The sequence below is a fragment of the Drosophila rhopaloa genome, unplaced genomic scaffold (assembly GCF_018152115.1).
Source record: "Drosophila rhopaloa isolate 14029-0021.01 unplaced genomic scaffold, ASM1815211v1 contig_178, whole genome shotgun sequence".
Classification (NCBI taxonomy): domain Eukaryota; kingdom Metazoa; phylum Arthropoda; class Insecta; order Diptera; family Drosophilidae; genus Drosophila; species Drosophila rhopaloa.
Genome location: NW_025335059.1, coordinates 2,511,855 through 2,533,901, shown reverse-complemented (window position 1 = coordinate 2,533,901; position 22,047 = coordinate 2,511,855). Strand labels below are relative to the sequence as shown.

The 22,047-nt window shown below is 41.4% G+C and overlaps 2 protein-coding genes across 2 annotated transcripts; both read right to left on the bottom strand.

The window, feature by feature from the left end:
- Positions 1-5,853: 5,853 nt before the first annotated feature.
- LOC108038363 lies at positions 5,854-6,892 on the bottom strand. The gene has a single exon (XM_017115141.2). The coding sequence runs from the start codon at positions 6,890-6,892 to the stop codon at positions 6,560-6,562; it is 333 nt and encodes a 110-aa protein (XP_016970630.1). The 3' UTR covers positions 5,854-6,559.
- A 24-nt stretch (positions 6,893-6,916) lies between these two features.
- On the bottom strand, positions 6,917-16,352 carry LOC108038361 (homeobox protein Hmx). The gene is made up of 3 exons (XM_017115139.2): positions 15,135-16,352; positions 9,166-9,275; positions 6,917-7,755 (listed from the first exon to the last, which is right to left on the bottom strand). The coding sequence occupies exons 1-3, from the start codon at positions 15,962-15,964 to the stop codon at positions 6,917-6,919; spliced, it is 1,779 nt and encodes a 592-aa protein (XP_016970628.2). The 5' UTR covers positions 15,965-16,352.
- Positions 16,353-22,047: the final 5,695 nt, after the last annotated feature.

Here is a 22,047-nt window from a genome sequence, read left to right as displayed (position 1 = left end):
GACGCCTTTAGCTTGAAATGGGTTTTCAAGATTAACTTAAAAATATACTATTAATTTAGGTATTTTATTTTTGATCATCGAATATAGTATGCATAGGAATTTTACAACAAATAACAGTAGATTATTATTTGTAAATACTTTTTAAAATATAAAACATATTAGGTAATGTCACGGTTAATTTATTTATACCAGCCTAATAAATCGTGGTCTGAAAAGTATCCTTAAGATTTAAGCCAAGAATATGAATCGAGTTAAAAAGGACATTTCTTATGTGTATCCTGCTTCAAAATAAAAATGCGATGGTGTGAGGCTGTTGTTGTGTAATTACACTCTGCATGCAATCCATTTGCTGGACCGCCTCCCAACCCTTGCCAAAGTCAATTCACCGAAATTGTTCACCATGTCGCGTAACCTGTAATTTTCACACCATTTTCCCCCTTTCCCTTTTGAGTTTTCCATACGCTTTTGATGTCATTTATTCATTTGCAATTCGGTTTGTTCAATGCCCAACTGAAATGGGCGGTAACAGAACGTGTGCTTGCGGCACTTTTATATAAATATGTAATTCTTGCGCCGATATTTCGAGGGAAGGGGGTCGCTGTGGGGTAGCCATTATAGATGGACTGCCATGATACCCACTTGCTGTTAACCAGAAGCGTCAACAAACAGTAACAACAAGCGGACCAAACGAGCCAGCACAAACTTTGTTCAATTTTTTGCAATTAAAATGATTCTGTTCAAAGGAGTGTGAGAGAGTGTGCGTGAGCAGGGGGTGTGCGAGGGGTGTACAAGGGGTGTGTAACTGTAATCGTAATGAAGCCCTTCCGGTGGCTGTCAAGGCAACAACGGACGGGTTGTGCCGATCTAGAGAATGGTAAAGTTCGGACATAAATGTTAGCCAGAATGCCCATATATGTGTGCATCAAGCAAAAAAATCAATCGTTTAAAATTTCAATAAATATTTCCTGAATTGATTATTATTTAAACCTATATTCAAAAGAAAATTTCACCTATTTCATTCATAAATTTATTGTTTAAGACTGTAATAATGTAATAAGAATTATAATGTAACGACACAGAATTTTTAAGATACTGGTTAGTATTGATAAAAAAAGTATGTAGACTATTTTCTTAGTTTTACTTTTTCTACATTATAAATTCTAATTCGTTTACATAATATTTTGTAACAGTGTAGCGGAGTGGGCTGAGCCGGGCTTCGCACAGCGCTGATTTTAGCCGCAGGCTAAATGACATTAAATAGCGAAACGGCCCGGCGACAATAACAACAGCAGGAGCAAACCAGCGGGTCAGGAGGTGCGATTTGAAAAGCGTTTTACAACCATTTACACACTGTATCCTGCGCACATCCGTTGGTTTTGGATGTGGATATGGATGTGAATATGGATGCACTGCTCCTGGTACGTCATTGTTGACTTCCTGTTACGCAATGCAATGCTCGCAATCGTCACGGCCTACATAATTTGTAGGTACACTCCTTTCAGGGGAAAACACACAATGGCCGGGCATCGAATAACCAAACAGCGCAGTACAAATTTTATTGTTATTCAATTGGATTCGAATTTAGCTGAGAGCGAGTGTTTGCGAGTGTGTGACAGTTGACGCCTTGCAAACAGGACGCTTCCGGTGGCCTCCGTGGATAGGAGCTGTAATTCGAGTGGCAAAGTGCACGTAATTAGCCAGCGACTTGCCGGGTTTGCACTTTTCTACTCGATTTGGCCGGGAGTCGGGTGAAATTTGAGGTCCCCGCCATGCGAGACATTGTTTGTGTTATTGCATTAATGTACAACAATATGGCGCGTAATGAGATGGAATTTGATTATGCCATTGTGAGCGCCATTCGGCGCTGCAATTGGAAACTAATGCCATTCCGGCCGTAAGTGCCTGTGCGCCGTAATTACTAGTTAAACGGCTTAGGCTCATCTTGAAACGCTGAAATTTCGGAGGAGCTGGGAAATTTTGTTGATCAGCGCACTACAAAAAATCATAAGGTGCTAACAAAAAGAAAACTTTACTGTTCATAGTTCTATTTTTAGTTGTATATCTAATTTAAAATAAAAATGAAATATAACTTTAGATAGCAATTTTTAGAAATAAACTTTTTATAACCCACAAAAAAGCAAATAAATTAAGTCCTGTCAAAGTAACATAAAAAACTATCCATCTAGAATAAAAGAAAAATTTACATATTGCTTGCCTAATATTTAAAAAAGCCAAATTAATCTTAATATTTATAAACCTTTTTAAAAATCATAATTAATAATTTGTGTTTTGTGATACTTTTTTATTCGACAGTAGAAAAATGATATGAATGTTGATGAACATTATTAAAAAAGTAAAAATGATGACAATTTGGAACTGATATAGTTGTCGTTGTTTCCCTATCTGCCATTTAGGACCATAAAACATCCTCAGCTACACAACTGTCAGTTGATTAAAGCACCTCAATCGCAAATAAAAGCGGCATTACAATAAAAAAGACGCAACGCTGATGAGGCTATTATAGTGACTGGAATTGCAGGAGGGGAGTCGCCATCACCCCCTCGACAACTACGCACTAAAACACACACTCACACCACACAACTGGTAAAAAATAAAGTCCATAAAAAAGGAACATCGCGTTGAGCAAAAATTGCCCACATTTGCGGGCTGACCAGCGGCCGTAACGACTGAAACGGGAACAAGGATAATGCGAGGACACTGGCAGCAACCACAACAGCAGGCGCCGAATGGGAAATAAAAATAAATGTGCTAAATGGATAATAAAGTACAAAGAGCGACAGGCATAATGTCCGAACTGACACTCCAAAGCAAACGGAATAAAGCAAACCACAAAAATGGCAATCCTTGTATGTGCGAGTCCTTTTTTTAAGCGCAATTTAACTGTTGTGGCCATTGTACTTAATTGAACTGTCAACAAAAATAGATAAACATAATGGCAAGTGAGGCAAAAAACATGTCGAGGGATACACATTGACCAATTCCATTTATGTGAGTCGTTAGAGCTGTCAAAACTCAGCTTTCCTGTACAAAGCCTTGAACATAAAAATCTATAAGGATTAGTGATGATATAAAAAGGAAAGTGGGAGTATGATGTAAACAGAACTCGAATAAATGGAAAAAAAATATGAACATAGTAACTTTAAAACAATAATGGATTGTTAATTGTTTCTACATTTTCATTTAACTGTTCTAATATTCTACATAAGTTTAAGATTCATTAAAATTGTTTATGTTTTAACGCCAATCAAGAAGAGTAATGGTCAAAGTAATAGTAGTAGTAATAATAATATATTTTTTTATTTATCTATTTGCCATCCCTAAATCGGACTTACAGAAATATAAGTATGGGGAAACTGTGCGCTAAGCTGCGCCACTTCATACCCAAAAAGGCTGCAATTAAAATAAGTACCCGGCCGCTTGGCTTCGCCAAATGATGCACCACCACACCATATTGCTGCATAACCCACGGCCAGCAAAAAGTGTTACCAAAACTCTGGTATATAGACACAAAGCCCATACTATATAATATATAAGCACATTGTGCTCGCAAGCTAATTAAGAAATTACTGCAGGCAAAACAGCGTCTGCCAAAAGCGCCAGAACCAGCCCCCGAAATTGGCCAGGCCCATTCTCAGTGTGGGTGGCTGCTATTTGCAAAAAACCACTTCACATATGAAAACGGAAAATGAAATTAACAAAAAACCTAAAATTGAAAAATGAGTTGTTGTAAGTCGAATACGTAATAGCCTACAAAAAATGTTCACCACCTTAGTTATTCATAAAATGTTTTTAAAGTGGTTTGTGATGTTGTTCTCCTATTTTAAGTTTCAAATAGACAAGATTTGTATTTAAGAAGTTGGAACTTATAGAAGATTGAATTCTTATTTTAATAAATTCTAAAACTGTATTTGAAAATGCATATGAAACTAAATATAAATAAGAATATGTCATGATTTGTCTTTTAAATTAAAAATTTGTAACTTATGCCAAATAAAATCAAACTATCGTAGTCGTATAACTGATATGACTTTGATAGCATCGTTTCACTACCGTACAAAAAAAGGGCGATCTCATAATCCAGCCAGCCACTCACACTGACTCCACAAATCCGGCCAAACAATTCACTTTACATATGAGCAAATGTGGCCCAAAAGGACCAGCGAAAAGCGAGGCTGCATTCATGGAAAGCAGCCAAAAAGCAGCCAACCAAAGTGCTCGTTGTCTGGGGGCAGGCAATTTTTATAATTTCGCTACAATTTTGAGGCATTTTATGAGATGAATTGAAATATTTTTTCGCTCTGCTCGTTTTTCGGGCACATTTACATTCAGCCAAGGAAAGCCATCAAATCCATTCATGCGCTTAAATAAAATGCTCAAGCACTTGACTGCATCCACACAAAAATGTTGCGAGGAGCATCCGATGGCAGGAGGAATGGTGAATAAAAGGTTGCCTAATTTGTTCAGTTGGCTTGCACAAAAAATGCTGGAAAGAAAAATAGCAAGGCTGAACCCCTTTTTTTTTGGGCTTTTAACAGAGGGCCAATGGACAATGCCCCGGTCCCATTGTGGTGAAATTCATTTTGAGGACGAAAATGGAAGGCCTAATCCCCGAGACCATCAGCTTTATCCGATCTCGAATTGCCAACGTTTGATTACACAATTCTCAGAAATAAGCAATCCTTAAAGTGCTGGCCAAATCCGGCCTTCGGCCAGTATTTTACCAGCCAGATAAAATACAAGCCAATCAACAAACGATTGGCTGCAAAATAAGCGCATCAAACGGGCATATATTTATTCGTACAATAAAAACATTTTCACGCCCTCCATTTATGCGCAGTCGTGTGAAATGCAACACTCCACACAATCGCCTATAATTATGCACTTATGCACGTATGTACATACGAGTATATATGCGTTTGGGCCCATCTATATCTACGGAATCACAGTTATGCCAGCGTTTGGTAATTCAAGCTCGCCGCCGCTTGTTAGGCATAGCGAAAAAAAACATTTTATGCATTTTTATTGCCATTTATTTGCACCGCACAATTCGCAATTTATTTTTGCAATTTAACACGCGATGCGAAGTGCAGAGCGAAACTCGAAACTCGAACCTCGAAACGGCCCCAAGGACCCAGAGGGCCAGGAAATGGGGGCTCGACGCGACTAAATTGCAACAAACTGCACAATAAATGGCAACTTAAAACGCCTGCAATGCAAGTAATAACAAAAACAAAAAGCACCAACATGCATTGCAGCAATTGTGGCAAAAGCTGTTGCCGGCATTGTTATAGCCGGGTCTACATACGTATATGTATGGGTTTATTTGCGTTGGCAATTAAACGTAAATAAGCGCTTGTCGTCGCATTCAGGCGAAGGCAAAATAGTCAGGATAAATCCGTGGAAAAACATTTGTATCAAATGCCGGCAAATTGCCATTCAACGAATAGATACGAGGATGAGAGCTGGGCACATGATTCGATACAGATACATAGACAATATATGTGGACAGATGCTGGCAAAAGGTCGACTGCGTCGGCACAAAAAAAAGTTGGGATCGTTTTTAAACTGGAACAGGAAAGTATTCGCTTTCATTTAACTTCAGTCCAGGAGTATAAACAAATATTTACTTATATTGGCACAGCTTTTTCAACGCTATAATCAAGGGAAAGATTGAAACAATAACCACAAATAGTATTATCAAAAAGCGACTAGTAAATATTATTAACTCCACCAAAAAAAATTAATAAAAGTAATGAATCCAATTAAGAGCTTAAAGTATTAAATAAACAAACTCTTTTTATTTTGGTTTTTCTAAATGTTTATATAATTTATTAATATCTTTATATGTATAATTTGTTATTTGTATATTTATAAGCATTTCATGTCTGTGAATGTGTGTGAGTGTACGTTTATGAGTTTGGTTTGGTTTCAGTTGAAGTTTGGATTATGTTAACATTCGATTAAAAATATAAATAATTTAACTAATTATTTGGTAATTGCTTGACACACATCTTACGATTAGCACTAAACTAACATTGATTGCCTTGGTCCTTAGGGAGCTCGGCTTAGCATATCGAACTTAACTTACACTTGACCAGCAATTTAAAGATTCAAAAGCCAAACCAAAACGTTACGAAAATTCAAGCACCCCGCACTATCCACTTGTGATCGGTTTATGTACATGGCGTGGGGTATTTTAAAGCCTAAACTTATTGAGCAAGAGACATTTAAATGTACAAGGATCTTGAGTTGTTGGTATTTACATGGGTTTTTAGGAACAAACTATCATAAAAACTTGAAACCAATTGATGCGGTCTTGCACGGAGTGGAGAATTCAATCCCTTTCAATATTTCCGAATTGCGGTTGATTTAGCCACCAAAGTACTGCAAATTGGATCAGGATCTTGAGAGATTTCCTAAATATTTTCAAATTGTAATATGCAAATGAAACAACTTGACTCCTTTTGAGGTAATATCTTTTGAGAATCCCGCTTTTGGAATGTATTCTTCTCCGTGCAGCCACTTGGTTGGATTTGGCTCAGTAGGCCTTTTGGTTAGCGGACTTGTCCACGGCGGCAGCAGTGACCTCCTTGTGCTGGCCAGCATTCTCCTTGCTTTCCAGGCAAAGACTGCTCTTCGAGGGCGTGGCCGATGGGGCTGACGATCCGGATTCCTGCTCCTCGTCCGCCTCCACATCGATGGCGGCATCCTCGTCGTCGAGGTGCGTTCGCTCCTGCTCCGAATCGGAGTCCATGTCCGCGTCCGCCTCTGTCATGGGTTCGCAGCCCAAGAAGGGGCGTTGCATGAGCTGCGGCGGATGTGGGTGTGGGTGTGGATGTGGCATGGTGGTGGGCGGCTTCAGCAGCGACATGGGCGCCGCCAGGCACCCCACGCCCTATACCAGCGACGAGAGGGGCGGTCGCGGGGGGCTGGTGTTGCGTGCCGCCGCATAGTACTGCATGGGGTGGTGGTGCGGCGGTGGTGGCGGCACAAATCCAGCGGTGGTGCCATCATGGTAGAGCACCGGCACACGCACCAATCTCTGTGCCGCATGTGCCATATTGGCCATATTGGCGGCCTCCAGCTCGGCGGCCAACTGACGCTTCCACTTATTGCGGCGATTCTGGAACCAGATCTTCACCTGCGTTTCGGTCAGACGCAGCGAGGCAGCCAGACCCGCCCGCTCCGAGGAGCTGAGGTAGCGCTTCAGATCGAAGGTCGACTCCAGCTGGAAGACCTGGGCTCGCGAGAACACAGTCCTGGTCTTCTTCTTGCGCTTCGAGTTGCCATCGCCATGTGGCGAGGAGCTGTCGGAGGGTCCATCCGTGCCGTCATCCTCCTCGATGATCTCCTCGCCCTCCTCGTCCGACTCGTTGGAACTGCTGGGCAGCAAGTAGCCGCCATGTGAGCCCGCCAGATGCGGATGCGGATGGTGGGCCAGACTGCTGCCGCCTCCGCTGCTGCTGCTGCTGGTGGGCGTGGTGGGCTGATGTGGATGCTGTTGCTGCTGCTGTGGATGCTGTTGCTGCTGTGGATGCTGTTGCTGCTGCTGCTGTTGGTGCTGCTGCTGCTGCTGCGAGTTGTGGGGGTGGTAGAGGGGGTGGAGTGGGTGGTGCGAGGGCGATTTGCTGGCCTGGTTTGAGTTGGCAGTGTTGTTGCTATTGTTGTTGTTGTGATTCGGGCTCATGGAAGTGGGCGATGGCGGATTCTCGGTCGTGTTCGTGGAGGAACTGTCTGCAAGAAGAGAGAAGAGCGGGAGAGAAACCATTAGAAAGAGAGCCGGGCAGAGAGCTTAAATTGTATTAGTTGATTTGTCAGTCTCGGTGGGTGGTTTTGGGGTGGTTCCTCCTAAGGGTTGCTGTGGCTGCTCCAAGATACTGTATCTCTGTATCCGTATCTGTAGCTGTATCTGTGTGTGCGCCTCTGCAGAGATTTAAGCTGCAACACTTAACCTCACACTTGTCGCCCCAGTCTTTTTATTTTTTGTGTCATTCGTGATTGCTGGGGGTTCCTAAAGCGCAGACGCCGAGAGTATATACATATAAATACACCCATACTGATGGTATAATACAGCATAGCAATCCCTGCTCTGTCTGCGCATTAAATTACCATTTAAAATGGCTGTCAGTCAGCTTGGCCGATTTTCTTTTTATCGAAGCTTTTAGTTTTGATCTCATTTGAAAAGTTTAAATTGCCGTAATTTGCCTTGAATGGATTTTGGGGTTCAGAAAAAAAATAAACCTCTTAATAGCACGCTGGCTGGAAAACTTTCACTCGGAAACTCAACTATCCGTAATGAGAGATATACATAGATGCGGCAGTTGGATTGGCAGAAAAGGTGAAGAACTTAAGGCCAATTTACATGAACAAATGCAATTGCATTCACTCTTAATGCCAAAGGGGCCAATTAAACGGGCTTAAGCGGTACTCCCTGCTGATGCAGTTGCAGTGGCATGTGCAACTCGCTGCGAAACACATGAAACGCTTTGTCCGTAACTCGATACTCGATTACAATTTGCAATTAATTGCAAATGACGATTAAAGCAGTCGTCTCACTTGGCTTCCATTTCATGCCTGTGTTGGTGACAGCTTAAGACATTTGCCTAGTCTGCTTCTGGGGCGAAATTCTTTGAGGCATTAGTCGCAGTCGTCGACTAAACAAATTAACTTTAAGTCGAAATTCCAGAACACTCACAGAAAATCTTCGGATCTTTAAAATAATTAATAGAAATCAAACAAAAAATCACATCCAAATACGCAAATTAGGGTCATAACTACATATGAGCAATCTTTACTTTGTATTCTGTAATAGGTAATATTACGATTACATATTTTTGCTATTATTTATATTATCGGACAGCGTCAGTAAATGAATAGTAAAAATACGCTTAAAATATTATACCTTGGGTTTTTTATAAAAAACTAGAATTACTTGACGCAAACGTTAAACAATTTTAACATATATTTTTTTTGTCTAGTGAACTGTGAGGAATGTCTGACACATCAAATTCCTGGCGTAAATAAAAAGGCGGATGCAACGAGTGCTAAGCCGCTGTGGCATGTGTTCAGTTCGGTTCAGTTGAGTCGTCGTAATTTGAATGGGGAAAAGTCGGTAACTCCGTTGGCTATTTTTAATCAACTTACCATGAGTGGGACTGTGGAAGGGCAGTCGCTGGGGGGCCCAGGGCCATCCGGGCGGACACAGGGCGGCATAGCGACCCGCCAACGCTCCCCACTGCGAGATGAAACCCAGTCTGCAAGGAGAAGGGAAAAATATTGGTTAATAACGCCATCAATTATGCATTCTGATGATTGCGCGAAAATCAAGACGTGAAAGAGCCCCCTCCAAGATGCGGGCCGAACTTAAGAGGCCATTAGGCATTTGCCATTTTGCCGACGGCCAAAAGTTGTTCAGCCCAAGAAAGTTGAAGCATCAAAGTTCTCCGGAGGGGATGGAGGAAAAATCAAGGAGGCTGGCGACCCTTAACAACCCCGTAACTGACAACAGCTGTTAAGAATTTGGCCCATTTAACCCTCCCTTCTGAATATATATACATATATAGAAATATGCACTGCAAAAACAAATACTCAGGTTCTAAGAAAATTTGGTACTCTAAGTAAACATCTTTAATATGATTAAACTTATCACATAAGCATGTTGAATCTAAATGATCCAATTTAAAAATATACTAATCCGTTCCAATCAAAAAGGTTATTAGATTAGGCAATGATTCATTTCGTAAAGAATATTTTAGTAGACAATTTTTATAATGTAATATAATTTTCTGAATAAAACGGTTTGAAATGAGCAATGATGTGTGCTTTCGTTTTTCTCCCTGTGGATGAGTGTGTAACTTTGTTAACTTTCTGGCTTAAAAGCATCTTTTATAAATACATTTTATTTATTTATGCTGGCAAGACGTTCTAATGCGTTGTATGTATATTCTTACTGACGAGTTGAGTTATTGAGTTTTTTTGGGGTGGATGTAGCCAGGCTGTTGTTTTGACATGTCAAAACAGTCCAAATGTAATTGGCCAAAGTTGCTTTTGTCTCTCTATTCTGATTGATTCATTGGTTTTTTATTTACCGTCTTTAAGCTTCCCACGCACCCACTGAACTTTGGTGTTAAATGTAAGCCGCACGAAATGCATTCTCACCGTTCTAAAATGCCAGTTGGCACTTTATGGTTTGGAATGGAATACTATAGTTGCCTGCCCCTTGAGCTCGTTTTGCTTTCGCATTTTGCATTTCGCTTTTCGCCGGGCAGTTGGGCGGACTAAGCTTTCCCAACAAACTTTGACCCTTTGGGCAGGTGACCCGTGCGCAGACTGTGATTTCTTTTCGAGGGTGCATTTGCAACTGCAACCCAACGCCCTCAGACAGACACTGTGTGTGTGCTCGTGTGTGTGACATTAACATTTAGTTGACCTCTTTCCCTGCGGCCAAGGGTGCATCAGGTGTGGAAATCAATAGCCAGGTGGGCCAGAGCCACTGTCGCTCTCTGCGCCGATTCCCACTTCCAATTCCACTTCCCAGCAGTAATGATTTTCAATTAAGTTTACTTTCAGCCCGGCCCGGAAAATTATGAGGAGGACTCTTCAGGGGCTTCCCCAAGTTGCCAGCTCAAATCACTTCTAATGGGCTTCATGTTTACAGCGGCAATTGAGAGAAAGCCGCTTTGGCTTTCGGCTAGTTTGGAGGCAGCCAGAAGCCAGACCCCAAACCGCCACAAAAAGACAAAAATAGGAAGAACTCCTCTCAAGTTACAACCACGCTAAGAAATACGAACCTCAAAATCAAGATTCCGGTATTGATGTATTGAATAATGTAAAGTTAAAAAAATATTTACACATTTTATAAAGGTACTTTTGTGTACTGGTTGCTTAATTTCAGATTGGGTAATTATTTTAATATTATTTATTATCAAACAAAATCAATAAGGGGAATAAATCAATTAATCTCAGAAGGCTCTTAAAAGTATATGCTATTCATAGTCTCACAATTCAACAAAAAATTATTAATTCCGAAAAATCTTTTTTTAAGCCTAACTGTTTTCCCCCCAAATGAATACAGCTTCTCAGCTCCTCAGGCAAGAAGAAAAAAAGGACAAAAGAAATTACCTCAATTACTGGGCTAATTTTGTACGACGATGGTCGACATGAAAAATCAAAACAAAAGCTTGTAGCTATTTGCTCAGCTAATTACGCAAATCAAGAGCTTGACGCGGATAATGAAATAAATACAAAATAAATTTGCCCACGGCAAACCGCGGACAGCTGGGTATTCATTTCCACGCCCATCTCCATTGGTGTCATTCTGCGGCGGAAGCGGACGGCCATGTTTTAAAAGTGGGTGCGCCTGGCCCATTTTAGAGCCCGGACCCCCATCACCCCAGGCTGTCAAATGATGGGAAAATGGGGGGTTGATGCATTTGTAATTCAGCTTTTAATGAATTGTTTGCGGTTCTCGCTTTGGGCTCCTTTTGCCGACTCGCCCATCATAATTTCTCGTCTTGGGATCCCTTTGTCCGAGGGATAAAAGTGGGCTATGCAATTGAGTTGTTTAACATGGCGTTCGACATCGGTTTCTGGTTGGGTCTCAGTTTTATTTTGGGGGGAGGATTGTCTCCGCTTTGATGTCCCCGAGCTATATGTTGGGTTTTCTTTGTGCTGATATCTAAGCAAAGTTCAAAGTAATGTGACTGAATGGCTGGGGTTAAGTTTAGTAAACTGCGGCAATGACTGGAATTAACCAATTCAAATAGCATTACCCGCACTTTATATTCGACAATTGTCGCATTAACGAAATTGATTTAAATAAATATATATTTAAATGGGAAACCTAGCGATCTGTGAGCCCTAAAACCGCTTAGAAATCGCTCATGCATAAAAGATTTGCTCACGCTAATTGGTCCATCCCGTGCGGGACTCTCCCTTTCCCCTATTTCCCCCTCGAGCCCAGGAATTTATTTTACATTGTTGACATTTAGCGGTGCGGGTTTTCGAGGGGTTCTCGACCTGGCCGCAAAAGTAGGCAAAATATTAAACACATGAATGGGCAGCGAACTTTGCTTTTGTCATTAAACGGGATTGTTAGCAATATTTCAGTGCCTGGGGAGCGGCTTAGGATATATCCCACAGTTCTGAGACAGCTAAATGAAAAATAACCAAAAATGGTGACATTTGTGAAGAGCATGGTATTAGTTTTTGTCTTTTTTTTTGGCGATTTACCACCATGGGAAGCCCCGCGAAATGACACGTGACCACCGAGCAGAGAACAGAGATAAAGTCAAGCCTCAGATTCAGATTGAATGCATTTGGTAGTCTGCGGAATATGTTTTGATTAAATTGCTACCATAGAAATTCCCACCACACCATCGCGATAAGGAATCAAAGGCATTTCACCACTAAACGTTAATCCCCTCAGTGCCGGAATCAGATACAGATGGAGAGATATATTATGGGATTGGTTAGGTCCTCAATTGCGATTGCAATTGGATTGTAATTACTTCAGGGTTTATATAGCTCTCTCTGTGAGTGTGTGTGTGTAATTATAATGTCATCGTCTGCTTTTTGCGTCATCCTGGGAGAAAAGGACAATGCAGAAGCACCCTTTCCGTTCGCCGTCCCATTGTTTCCAGTCCACTCACAAGCATATCGAGTTACACCTCTTGAATGGTTTTTTCCTGGTCTCCCACTTTTCGAAATCCCCTCAACCGACTGAGTCGTAATTAAGTACAGACTGTGGAGAAAGCCCAGCGACTAATTAAAAACGTAAGCGCAACTGTCAAAATAAGCTGAATTTGGGTAGAAAGTCGGCTCAAACTATTAAACGATCACTCAGCGATATTTGTATACCCCCTGGCATTAATCATTCAGCCTGATGATCAACTGATAAACCAGTCACATAGGCAGCCACACGTCAGCTGGGATAGCGCCAAGCAGCAGGAGACGACACTTCCACGAGGGCGAGGTCCTTAATTGGGGTAACCACGCACAGGACACGGGGCACAGTCGAGTAGATAGGGACAGTAGCGACCCTCGGCCAACCTGACTAACTTCCCTTATCGATGCGATCAGCGGCGCGGGCACGCGTAAATGAAATGAAAATGATCATTATTAAAAAACGTACGGAGGTCTAAAACGTCTGGGGGAGTCCCCCTCTCATAAAATAAAAGTGCAACTTATAAATTCTTTTCGTTGTTTTTTAATTCAACACATGCGTTAATCAAGCTGGCTGGAAATTCGATCGCTCATTCCGTATTCAGCATTTTAAAAGCCGGCTAAGTGGGGCTAATATGTATAATATGAAATGCACAGAAAACAAACACATGTGTATGAATTGATAAAAATAACCGATTTAAGTTTAATTAAAAGAGCAAATAAAGCAATTAAGGAATTAAGGAATTGGAGAGCAAAACGAATTCAAATGAATTATAATTTAAAATAATCTTTATTTCAAAATCTTATATTTCAATTAGCTAATTTTGTCTAAAAGGATAATTTTATAACTTTTTTTATAAAGCATTGCAGAATAAATAATCAGATATGCGTTTTAAGCTGATTTAAAAATCAAAAAGTAAAATTTTTGGATACTCTTTCATACAACTGTTTCGGACATAAAATGATATTTAAGTATATTACGACTTTTAAAGATAACCCATATTTCCAAACTGTTTTTTTTAAGTCTCTTGTGTGATAATAATTCTAATAAATTATGTTTGCCAAGCCTATACATATATAACGTTGTAAACCAGTTTACAGATTTCGTTTTTTCCCAGTGCATATTTCGTATCAATAGGTTGCAATTGCAGGTCAAACAGCTGTAAGAACGTTCCTGTTTTATGGGTCAGTTTGGAGGGTCTGAGGGTTCATTCATCGTTTTGCATACGATACTGGAGCATTGTCAGTCCGTCCATCAGGCATTCAGTCAGTTACTTTTATTCCCGAAACGGTGCATTGAATTACATCCAGCAAATGTTATGTAACTCGATAGGCTGACCAAATTGTTGGGCCAAAAATGATTACCCCGAGCAGTTAGGCATGTTTCTGCATAAATTCGAGGTCAGCTAGTGCCCAATGCAACTGAACACTATTCCATCGGTTTTATCTGTCTGGAATCGTTAGGGACAAAGGACTGGTACTTTAGCCATTTGCATCTTCACCCACTTAATGTCTCGTGTAACGTTTGCCCAACAATTTTCGGTCTTATCGACCATCTCCCGGCTACTTTGTCCGTCCCTCTCTTCTTTTTGTGTATTTCCTGCGAAGAGATTTGTGTCACCTTCCTTTGTCTTCCCCTAGGACGATTATATAAAATTGGCCCAACCCGAGGTTGAACAAGTGGAATGGCAGCCTCTTTGGGCATATTGAGGGAAGGCTTGACTTTTTGGTTTCAGCTTGCCAACGAACGTATTAATCTGGGTCGTCTACACTGAGAAATAAATGGGTACAAAAATGTATATGTACAAAAGATTGCCTGTTTAGATTATTCTTTAAAAAGTGAATATGGATTGAAAAACAAGCCATTCTTTTTTATAATTCTTATTTATTATTTTAAGATCTCTTTGAACCTGATGTAAACTGCCCTTAACATAAACCAAAACTGGTCATTGCAGCATTTAAATCGTTTCAACATATAAAGTAATTGTTAGATAAAAAGTATTTCTAACTGCAAATCTTGAGCTTCCAATTTCCAAAACACCTAATAGTTTTATGCAAAAAAACAAATATTGACTTCAAAGAATAAAACAAATTGTTTAAAAAAAAAATCCACACAAACAGGCTTAATTTTGTTAAAAACTTTGGTACAAATAGAAATATCTTTTAAGGCAAACGTCAGCGCAAAAAATTAATTGGGATTAAAAGCTTAGGTCCTGCAAATAAAAAAAGGGAGGAAAAAGACAGTTTCACTCGAAAATCAAATTTATAGTATATTGTACGTATATTTTCAAAGTTTAGAGTTCTTATTCAATTTTAAATATATTCAAGGTATCTTCTTTTGTTAATAAGACGTTCAACACACGTAGCACTGTTTAGAAACACTCAAAATAAAAATCACCTATCCGCCTTATGAAGTTTCCCCCTTGAAACCATGGATTAGATTTGCTTACCTGGATAGCATTGCCGCATCCTGTGGTCCGCCGGATCCTGGTTGAGGAAGCTGAGGGATCGGAGTTATAAGGCCGGCGGCTCCGTTCTTCTTGGCCGGCTCGCTGCGACTCAGGATGCTGGAGATGGAGAAGCTGGTGAATCCGTTCGATCCGGTGGTGCCCTTGCCGCCACCACCGCTGCTCCCGTTGCTATCGTTGCTGTTGTTGCTCAGGTTGGCCGCGGCCACCGCCGCCGCTGCTGCTGCTGCAGCGGCCGAGGCGCAAGTGTTGTTGTGATTGAGGGCCTTGCTGTTGTTGTTGTTGAGGCTGAGATGGCCCTGCAACTCCTCACCGCCATTCCGCTCCGGACTCTTGGGCGGCGGACTTAGGCGCTCGACATGCGTTTGGTGTTGCTGCTGCACCTGCAACTGTTGCTGCTGCTGCTGCTGGCTGGTGGGCGTGAGGGCGTGTTGCAGCAGGGCGGGATGTGTGGCCCCGTGGGCGGGATGCAAGTGGCCAAAAGTGTGGAGCGCATGATGCAGGGCCACCGGATGACCGCCAAGACTGCTCAGATGGTGCTGCAGGTGGTGGTGCAACACCGCCGGCGGCACGGCTCCTCCGCTGGGACTGTGATGGAAGTGATTGCCGCCCGATGTGGAGGTGGTGGGCGTACCGGCGGCTGTGTTGGGCGTATTGGAGCGATGCGTGGGCGTGGCGGGCGGCGAACTGCCGTCGGCGGAGCGGGCCGGCGAGCGGGCCAGCAGCGGACTGTCGCGGGCGGCGGCGCCCAATGGACTCGGCTCCGGACTGGAGACCACACTGATGTCAACTTCGGCCTCGGAGGAAGACATGTCTTTTGATTTTCTCTTTTTTTTTTTTAGCAAGTTCTTGTATTTGCTGAAGCACTTTTGTTCTTTACTTTTCACTGTTGTGTTTTCTATTTATTTTTGTTATAAAATTTGTACAACTTTCTTCACTTGATTCGTGGCACGAAAAACTCGTTAGGGGAAAACGCCGAGCGCTACCGTTGGGAAAAACACGTCTGCACCGTTTGATCAACGTTTCGCATTTAAATTCAAATGCGGCTGTTAACAGACGCACAAGTCCTCGCCGGATTGCTGAGTTCTGAGTGCTGAGTCCTTCGTCCTTTGTGTGTTTGTGTGTGTGTGTGTGGGAAAGCGATCGTTTAGTGTTTTTATTGTTTCAGTCTCTGGATTTTTAACCCCCGGTCTCGTGTCCGGAGAGCATGGAACTGAAACTGAGACTGAGGTGGTTGGCTGGCAGCCCTGCAAATTCTTTTGGTCTTTGCGCTAAATGGTTTTCCACACTCTCGAGCTTACACACACACACTCACCTGCTTTCTACCCCTCTTGGGAGGGTGTGTCCCACTCTCTCTCTCTCTCTCTCTCTCTATCTCTACAGCGTTGGCCCTCTCTCTTTCGCCGCCTGGTGTGGCCTCCCGTTCTGGCCGCTCTTTTCCATTCCATTTGCAGTTTGAAATTTCTTTTCGTTTATTTCGACAATTGCACTGCAACCGCATCGACAGACACTTTTCGGATTTTCCTCATTTGTTTTTTTTTGCGGCGTAAGGTTGGGGAAGTTTTCCACCCCCGGACGGGAAACACTTGGCATTTGGAACGCATCTAAAGTGGGGGCACACTCAACGCCACTCGGCTCGACTCGCAAAATCGACTCGAATCGCTTTGCTCGGCTGGTGTCTATTGAAATGCCAATATAAAATCAATCAATTGCCACCTAACAGGGGTCAAGTGTTGCTCTGTGGCGCCATTGAAATTTCCCAGCCAGATGAAAACTTTTTCGACCAGAAAAGTGTTGGCGAAAATGTACCAGTTGATTGCAACTTTGCGGTTAACAGTCGGTCAGGTTGAGATTTGTGAGAGCCTTTTGTGAGAGGGTTAAGTGAATACAATAATAAACAATTAAGTTTTTAAAATATTACAATAAAAAAATGATTTAATGGACAAGTGATGGAGCAATACACAAAAAACATGTTTATATATACATATATATATATATATCTACAAAATATTTGTAAATATAGTAGCAATTAAAATTTGTATATCTCGAACAAATAAAGGCTATAGAAAAACTTCTTTAAAACGTGAGAACTATAAATCATACATTAATTGTAAAATAAACATTTATGTAGCATACTTTTTGACAACAAGGCGTTTGTTGTAAAACCTGCAAGTTCATTATTACCTAGTGAGTTCATTAAATATTAAAAAAATATTTCTTTATTTTTTTAAATTATATTATATACAAATATTTTCCTAAATTTAGAATCATTATCCTTATCTTTCAAAACACCCAAACTTTAACTTTTTTGTTTTTAATCTCTAGAGCTTTATACCTTATAGCGTGTTCCATCCCACAATGTTCCGCTCCCCAAAGAGAAACCCTCCCCTAAGCACCGTTGCAGGCGGCCATTTTTGCCAAGGAACTCTGCAAGCTTTGCAGAGAGAGAAAGAGAGAAAGAAAGGAGAGAGAGAGAGAGGGCAAATTGAAATTTTAAATGCTTTCGCTTTTTATGAGACAACCACGAGGCATTCAAAGAGTGTTGCAAACGATTTGGCCGAAACAAAACAAACATTATGCGAGTCAATTACCCGTCGAGAGAGAGATGGCGAGACCGTTCGAGAGAGGCGCTCTCTTTGGGGGCGTGGCCAGCGGAGGGCCAATGGGGTGGCCGCTCCTCAAATGCCGGAGAACGTTTTTCAGCGACGGCAAAACGGGGCAAAAAAAGGAAACAAATGGGTAACAAACATTTGCAGCTCAGACAGCGACGCCGAAATATGCGTAGAAATTCATGCGCAATTACATTTATCCTGTTTAGAAGATTGCTTTTGCCAAAGTGCGTCTCCAAGTGCTGGGGCATGGCAACACCCCCTACTTTCCACCCACCACCCCCTATTTTCCCAATGGAGGTGTGTATGTGTGTGTGTCTGATGGTGGAGCCATCACCTGCGTCCGTAACACATTTTCCCGTAATTTCCCTCTGTGCATTGCTTGTTTTTGATTCGTTTTCGTGTAAGACTTTAGAGTGAGATTGGGGGGTATAAAAATATCGTTGGGGGTTGGGGCTTATTTAAGGCACAATGGTGTGGGGAATTGGGCGAAATGCGGCAACGTCGACGGTTTCAAAAATAGTAACACTTAGGCGCTGCCCCACTTTCATTTCAATCTCAATTCACAAATGGAAATTGCGTTTATTCAGCACCTCCAGATGATTTCATTTGCGCCTTGCTCTATTCTCGGGGAAATTTCAACTCGGATTTGATTGCATTCATTTGGCCAAATGGGAAATGCCAAGCAATGGGGTTAACTTAAGGTTACACTAAAAAATGTAACGACCCTTTCTTTTTTTAAAACAAATTTGTTTGAAAACTCGATTTGCTAATTTCCACGTTGGTGCGTTTAGGTAGAATAGTATTTCGAAGTCAATCTTTTATAATATAATCTATATTAGGTAACATTTTTCAAAAAAAAAAATTTATCAGAATTATGTTGGCTTGAAGTTTATTGATAGCACATTCCAGATAAAAATAAAGTAAGACATTTCGAGATTTTTGTATGTGTAATGTAGAATATAGGGGGAATAAGATGAATGAACCCATTAATCTCCATGCCTGAACGCTGCCCAAGGCAAGCCACAAAAATTCGGAAAAGCTCTTTTGCTTCGGAACATTTAAAAGAAATAACAAACTGTTCAACTGTCGGACAAAACGATTTCTACAACAAATTGCACTGCAATAAAGGACCTAAAGCTGCACTGGAAAGAGACGGGTATAGTGGGAGGAAGAGAGAAGAAGAAGAAAGCCAAGAGCCGCTGGCAGAGTGTGTGAGCGAAAGGAGAGAGAAGAAGAGATTGGAGGGCGAGGAGGTCTAATTGACATACGAGCAAAGTGGGAGTTGCAATTTTCATTGACTCCACTTTACGTTGCACACTCACCCACACACAAACACATACATAAACCAAAGTTTGCATGATAAAAAGAGGGGGAGAGTGTCAGGGAAAGAGAGGACGAGACAAGCTGGGCTTAGCTTGCTCGACTTAACTGCAATTAATTTGGCAATTGAAGGTAGTCAAACAAAAACTAACATTATTCCAGCTAAATTCCCGAGACACACTCCATTTCAATTTCGGAATTTCCGAATTTCGATTTTCCAACTCGCACACAAACACATTAGGCAAATGGGGAAGGCTTTTGTCTGTTGTAGCATTTTGTATAATAGGCAGAAAGCATGGCAAAACAATAAGCGTGGAGAACGGAATGGAATGGTTAAAAGCAAATGGAGTTGTAGTCCTCGGTCGCCTGTCTATATCCCCCATACATAGCATAGCTATGCTGACCACCCATCACATCATTATCATCCTTTCGGCTATTTGCGGCTATTAGTCAGGCAAATTTGTGTGACGCGCTTTTCCTTCGCTTTTGGGGGCTTGGCTTTTGTCTTCTTTCAGAATGCAAACAATGGCGGGAATGAAAGTATGAAAGAGCACACGCGAACCCCCAAAACCCATCGATCCACCCTCCCACACCCTCGATTTCCAACCCAAAACGAACCCATTCAAGCCCACAGTGCTCGTAAATAACGCTTTAGACTTTGATTTAAATAAATTGTATTGCGAACGGTAATATTTTATGATTTCAACAGTTCAACAGTTTGCGTTTCCGCTTACGTTCCGATTTCCTTGTGCGTTTCTTATGTTACCTAACTCCCCCACTCTGTACCACTGTTGGACATATCCTTTTGGCCTCGTTGATTGAGTACCATTTGTGGGCGCATAAATTTAAGAAGATTGCATTTTGAGGGTTCTAAAAATAGAAATAAAAGTCTTAAAAACTCTAGCAATAAAATATATATTCGAAAAAAATATACCCTTTGATATATTTAAAATATACAAGCCAATATCAAATAACTTACCGAAATCAAAAACTTAAACGTAACCACCTAAGAAAATCAATAATTAGTGTTTTCGAACGGCACTGCTGTAAAAACATCCAACAATTCCCATTGATCCTGCTCGTATTACTTGGTTTAATTAACTAACAAGTGCGTCCGACAATTTCAAACAAATATTTTGTGTTATGAACAATCATGAGACCGCCATTAAGCAGGAACAACTGAGCGAGCACAGGCACCGCCAACCGTATAAAATTACCAATTTGCAGAGGGAATCGATGCAAAGGGCCGGAGTGGGGGAATTTGCAGTAGGCATCCGCACAGATGCGGATTGGCGGCCAAATAAAAATGAAGGATACACTTGGAGAGGGAGACGGTAGGACAAAACGAGCCGGCTACGATTGTTGGGCGAATTGAATCCTTCTCGCCGGCAAAATCAATGGCCAAGAAGCGTTGTTAGCCTCAAGGACAGCCCTTGAATCTGATACGTTTGCGTTGCAAAATTGACAGCTAAATTATTGGCCTAATTTGTGCAGCCCGAAGGGGGCAATAAAAGAACAAAGCAAATAGCCAGAGTACCAGTTACAGTATTTTGGAATGAAAAAAGTCATTACAAATAAATCTTGGATTTTCACAGAAGCAAGTACACTTCGATTTGGGCTTAACAAAGGGTTAAAATGGTGTCATATTTATTATCATATTATTCAGCATAAAGGATTTTAAATAGTAAACAACATAATATTTGAATATTTAAACATTTACTTAACATTTCTTTTAAAAAATTACGCATACGACACATACTCACATTAAATTAGCATAATATAGACATTTTATCAGCGGAACCTTTAAAAATTCTGTCAGTTGATGATCGCATGAATGGCGAACCCTTCATTCTTACCCTCAGCACCCTTTTGTGATTTTCCAACGGCAAAAGGATCGCAGAGTATCCACTTGAAAGACGATCGCGGATTAATGCGATTAACTTACAGTTGATTTCAGCGCAGGAAAAATAGAATAATGCGAAACTGGCTGAATGGCGGTGAATGGAAAGTAAAAGTTTCAAATTTAACGGGAGCTGCCTGTGTCGGCGAACAAACAAAGGCGGCAGCAAACATAGCGAAAATCGCGCTAAAGTCCTTAATTTCGCTAGGATGCGCACGCACAACAGCCACTCGAATAACAGACAAACCGCCGACGGACAAAAGGGACAAATAGAGGCTAAGACTTAATTATTTTATAAGACGGGGCCGAACGCGACGGGCGATGGACCGCCCAGAGTGCGAGATGTACATGTCCTGGCTGAACCAGAAGTCCTTGCCCCCTTTGCGGTTGCCGCCGTGCAGCTCAATTGGCCCTCAAAGGCCACTCCCCCCCACTCCGCCGGTCTCTGGTCAAAGGGAAATATCAATTTGTCGCCACATCATAAAAAGCAGTGCAATAAAATTACCTCCCCCACGCAAATACTTTCCAGCGCAGGGGACGCCACCCGTCTATCTCTCTGCCAAATCCCACATTCAATTTCGCACTGCTTTGTGCGCAAAATCCCCAAAGGAATCAGCACGGAGTCCTGCTGCACTTCAACCAAATTTTTCGTTTTGACAGTATAGCAAATAAATTTTGCCCTAATCTTGAGATCATAGAAGTTTTGCTTAACTTAATGGCAACATTTCTTTTGAAAGAATCGCAACCAGACGATTCTCCAACCCAGAAGTAAAAATATTAATAGAGATTTCTGATACGGTAAGTTAAAACAAGATCTAGATTTATTTCTATCATATTTTAATACAAAACTATATAAACTTAAATTATGATAAACCATTACATTCAATTCAAAAATAAGTATTTATCTTTTACAATTATTAAATTCTATAATAAACATCCCTACCCAACCAATTTTAGATTTATTTTCCCTGTGTGTACCACCACGACCCTCATCCGCACCACCCACACAAAGCCTTAACCAAGAAGCACACCAACAAAGAAAGCAAGAGCAAGAAAGCAGCGG

Bases quoted from the DNA above. Each gene is read 5' to 3' on its own strand.
- LOC108038361 (XM_017115139.2), bottom strand. From the start codon at position 15,964: ATGTCTTCCTCCGAGGCCGAAGTTGACATCAGTGTGGTCTCCAGTCCG. The intron at 9,276-15,134 runs GTAAGCAAATCT...TTCTCCTTGCAG, and splicing joins GATGCGGCAATGCTATCCAG to ACTGGGTTTCATCTCGCAGT. The intron at 7,756-9,165 runs GTAAGTTGATTA...CTCTTCTTGCAG, and splicing joins CTTCCACAGTCCCACTCATG to ACAGTTCCTCCACGAACACG.
- LOC108038363 (XM_017115141.2), bottom strand. From the start codon at position 6,892: ATGTCGCTGCTGAAGCCGCCCACCACCATGCCACATCCACACCCACAC.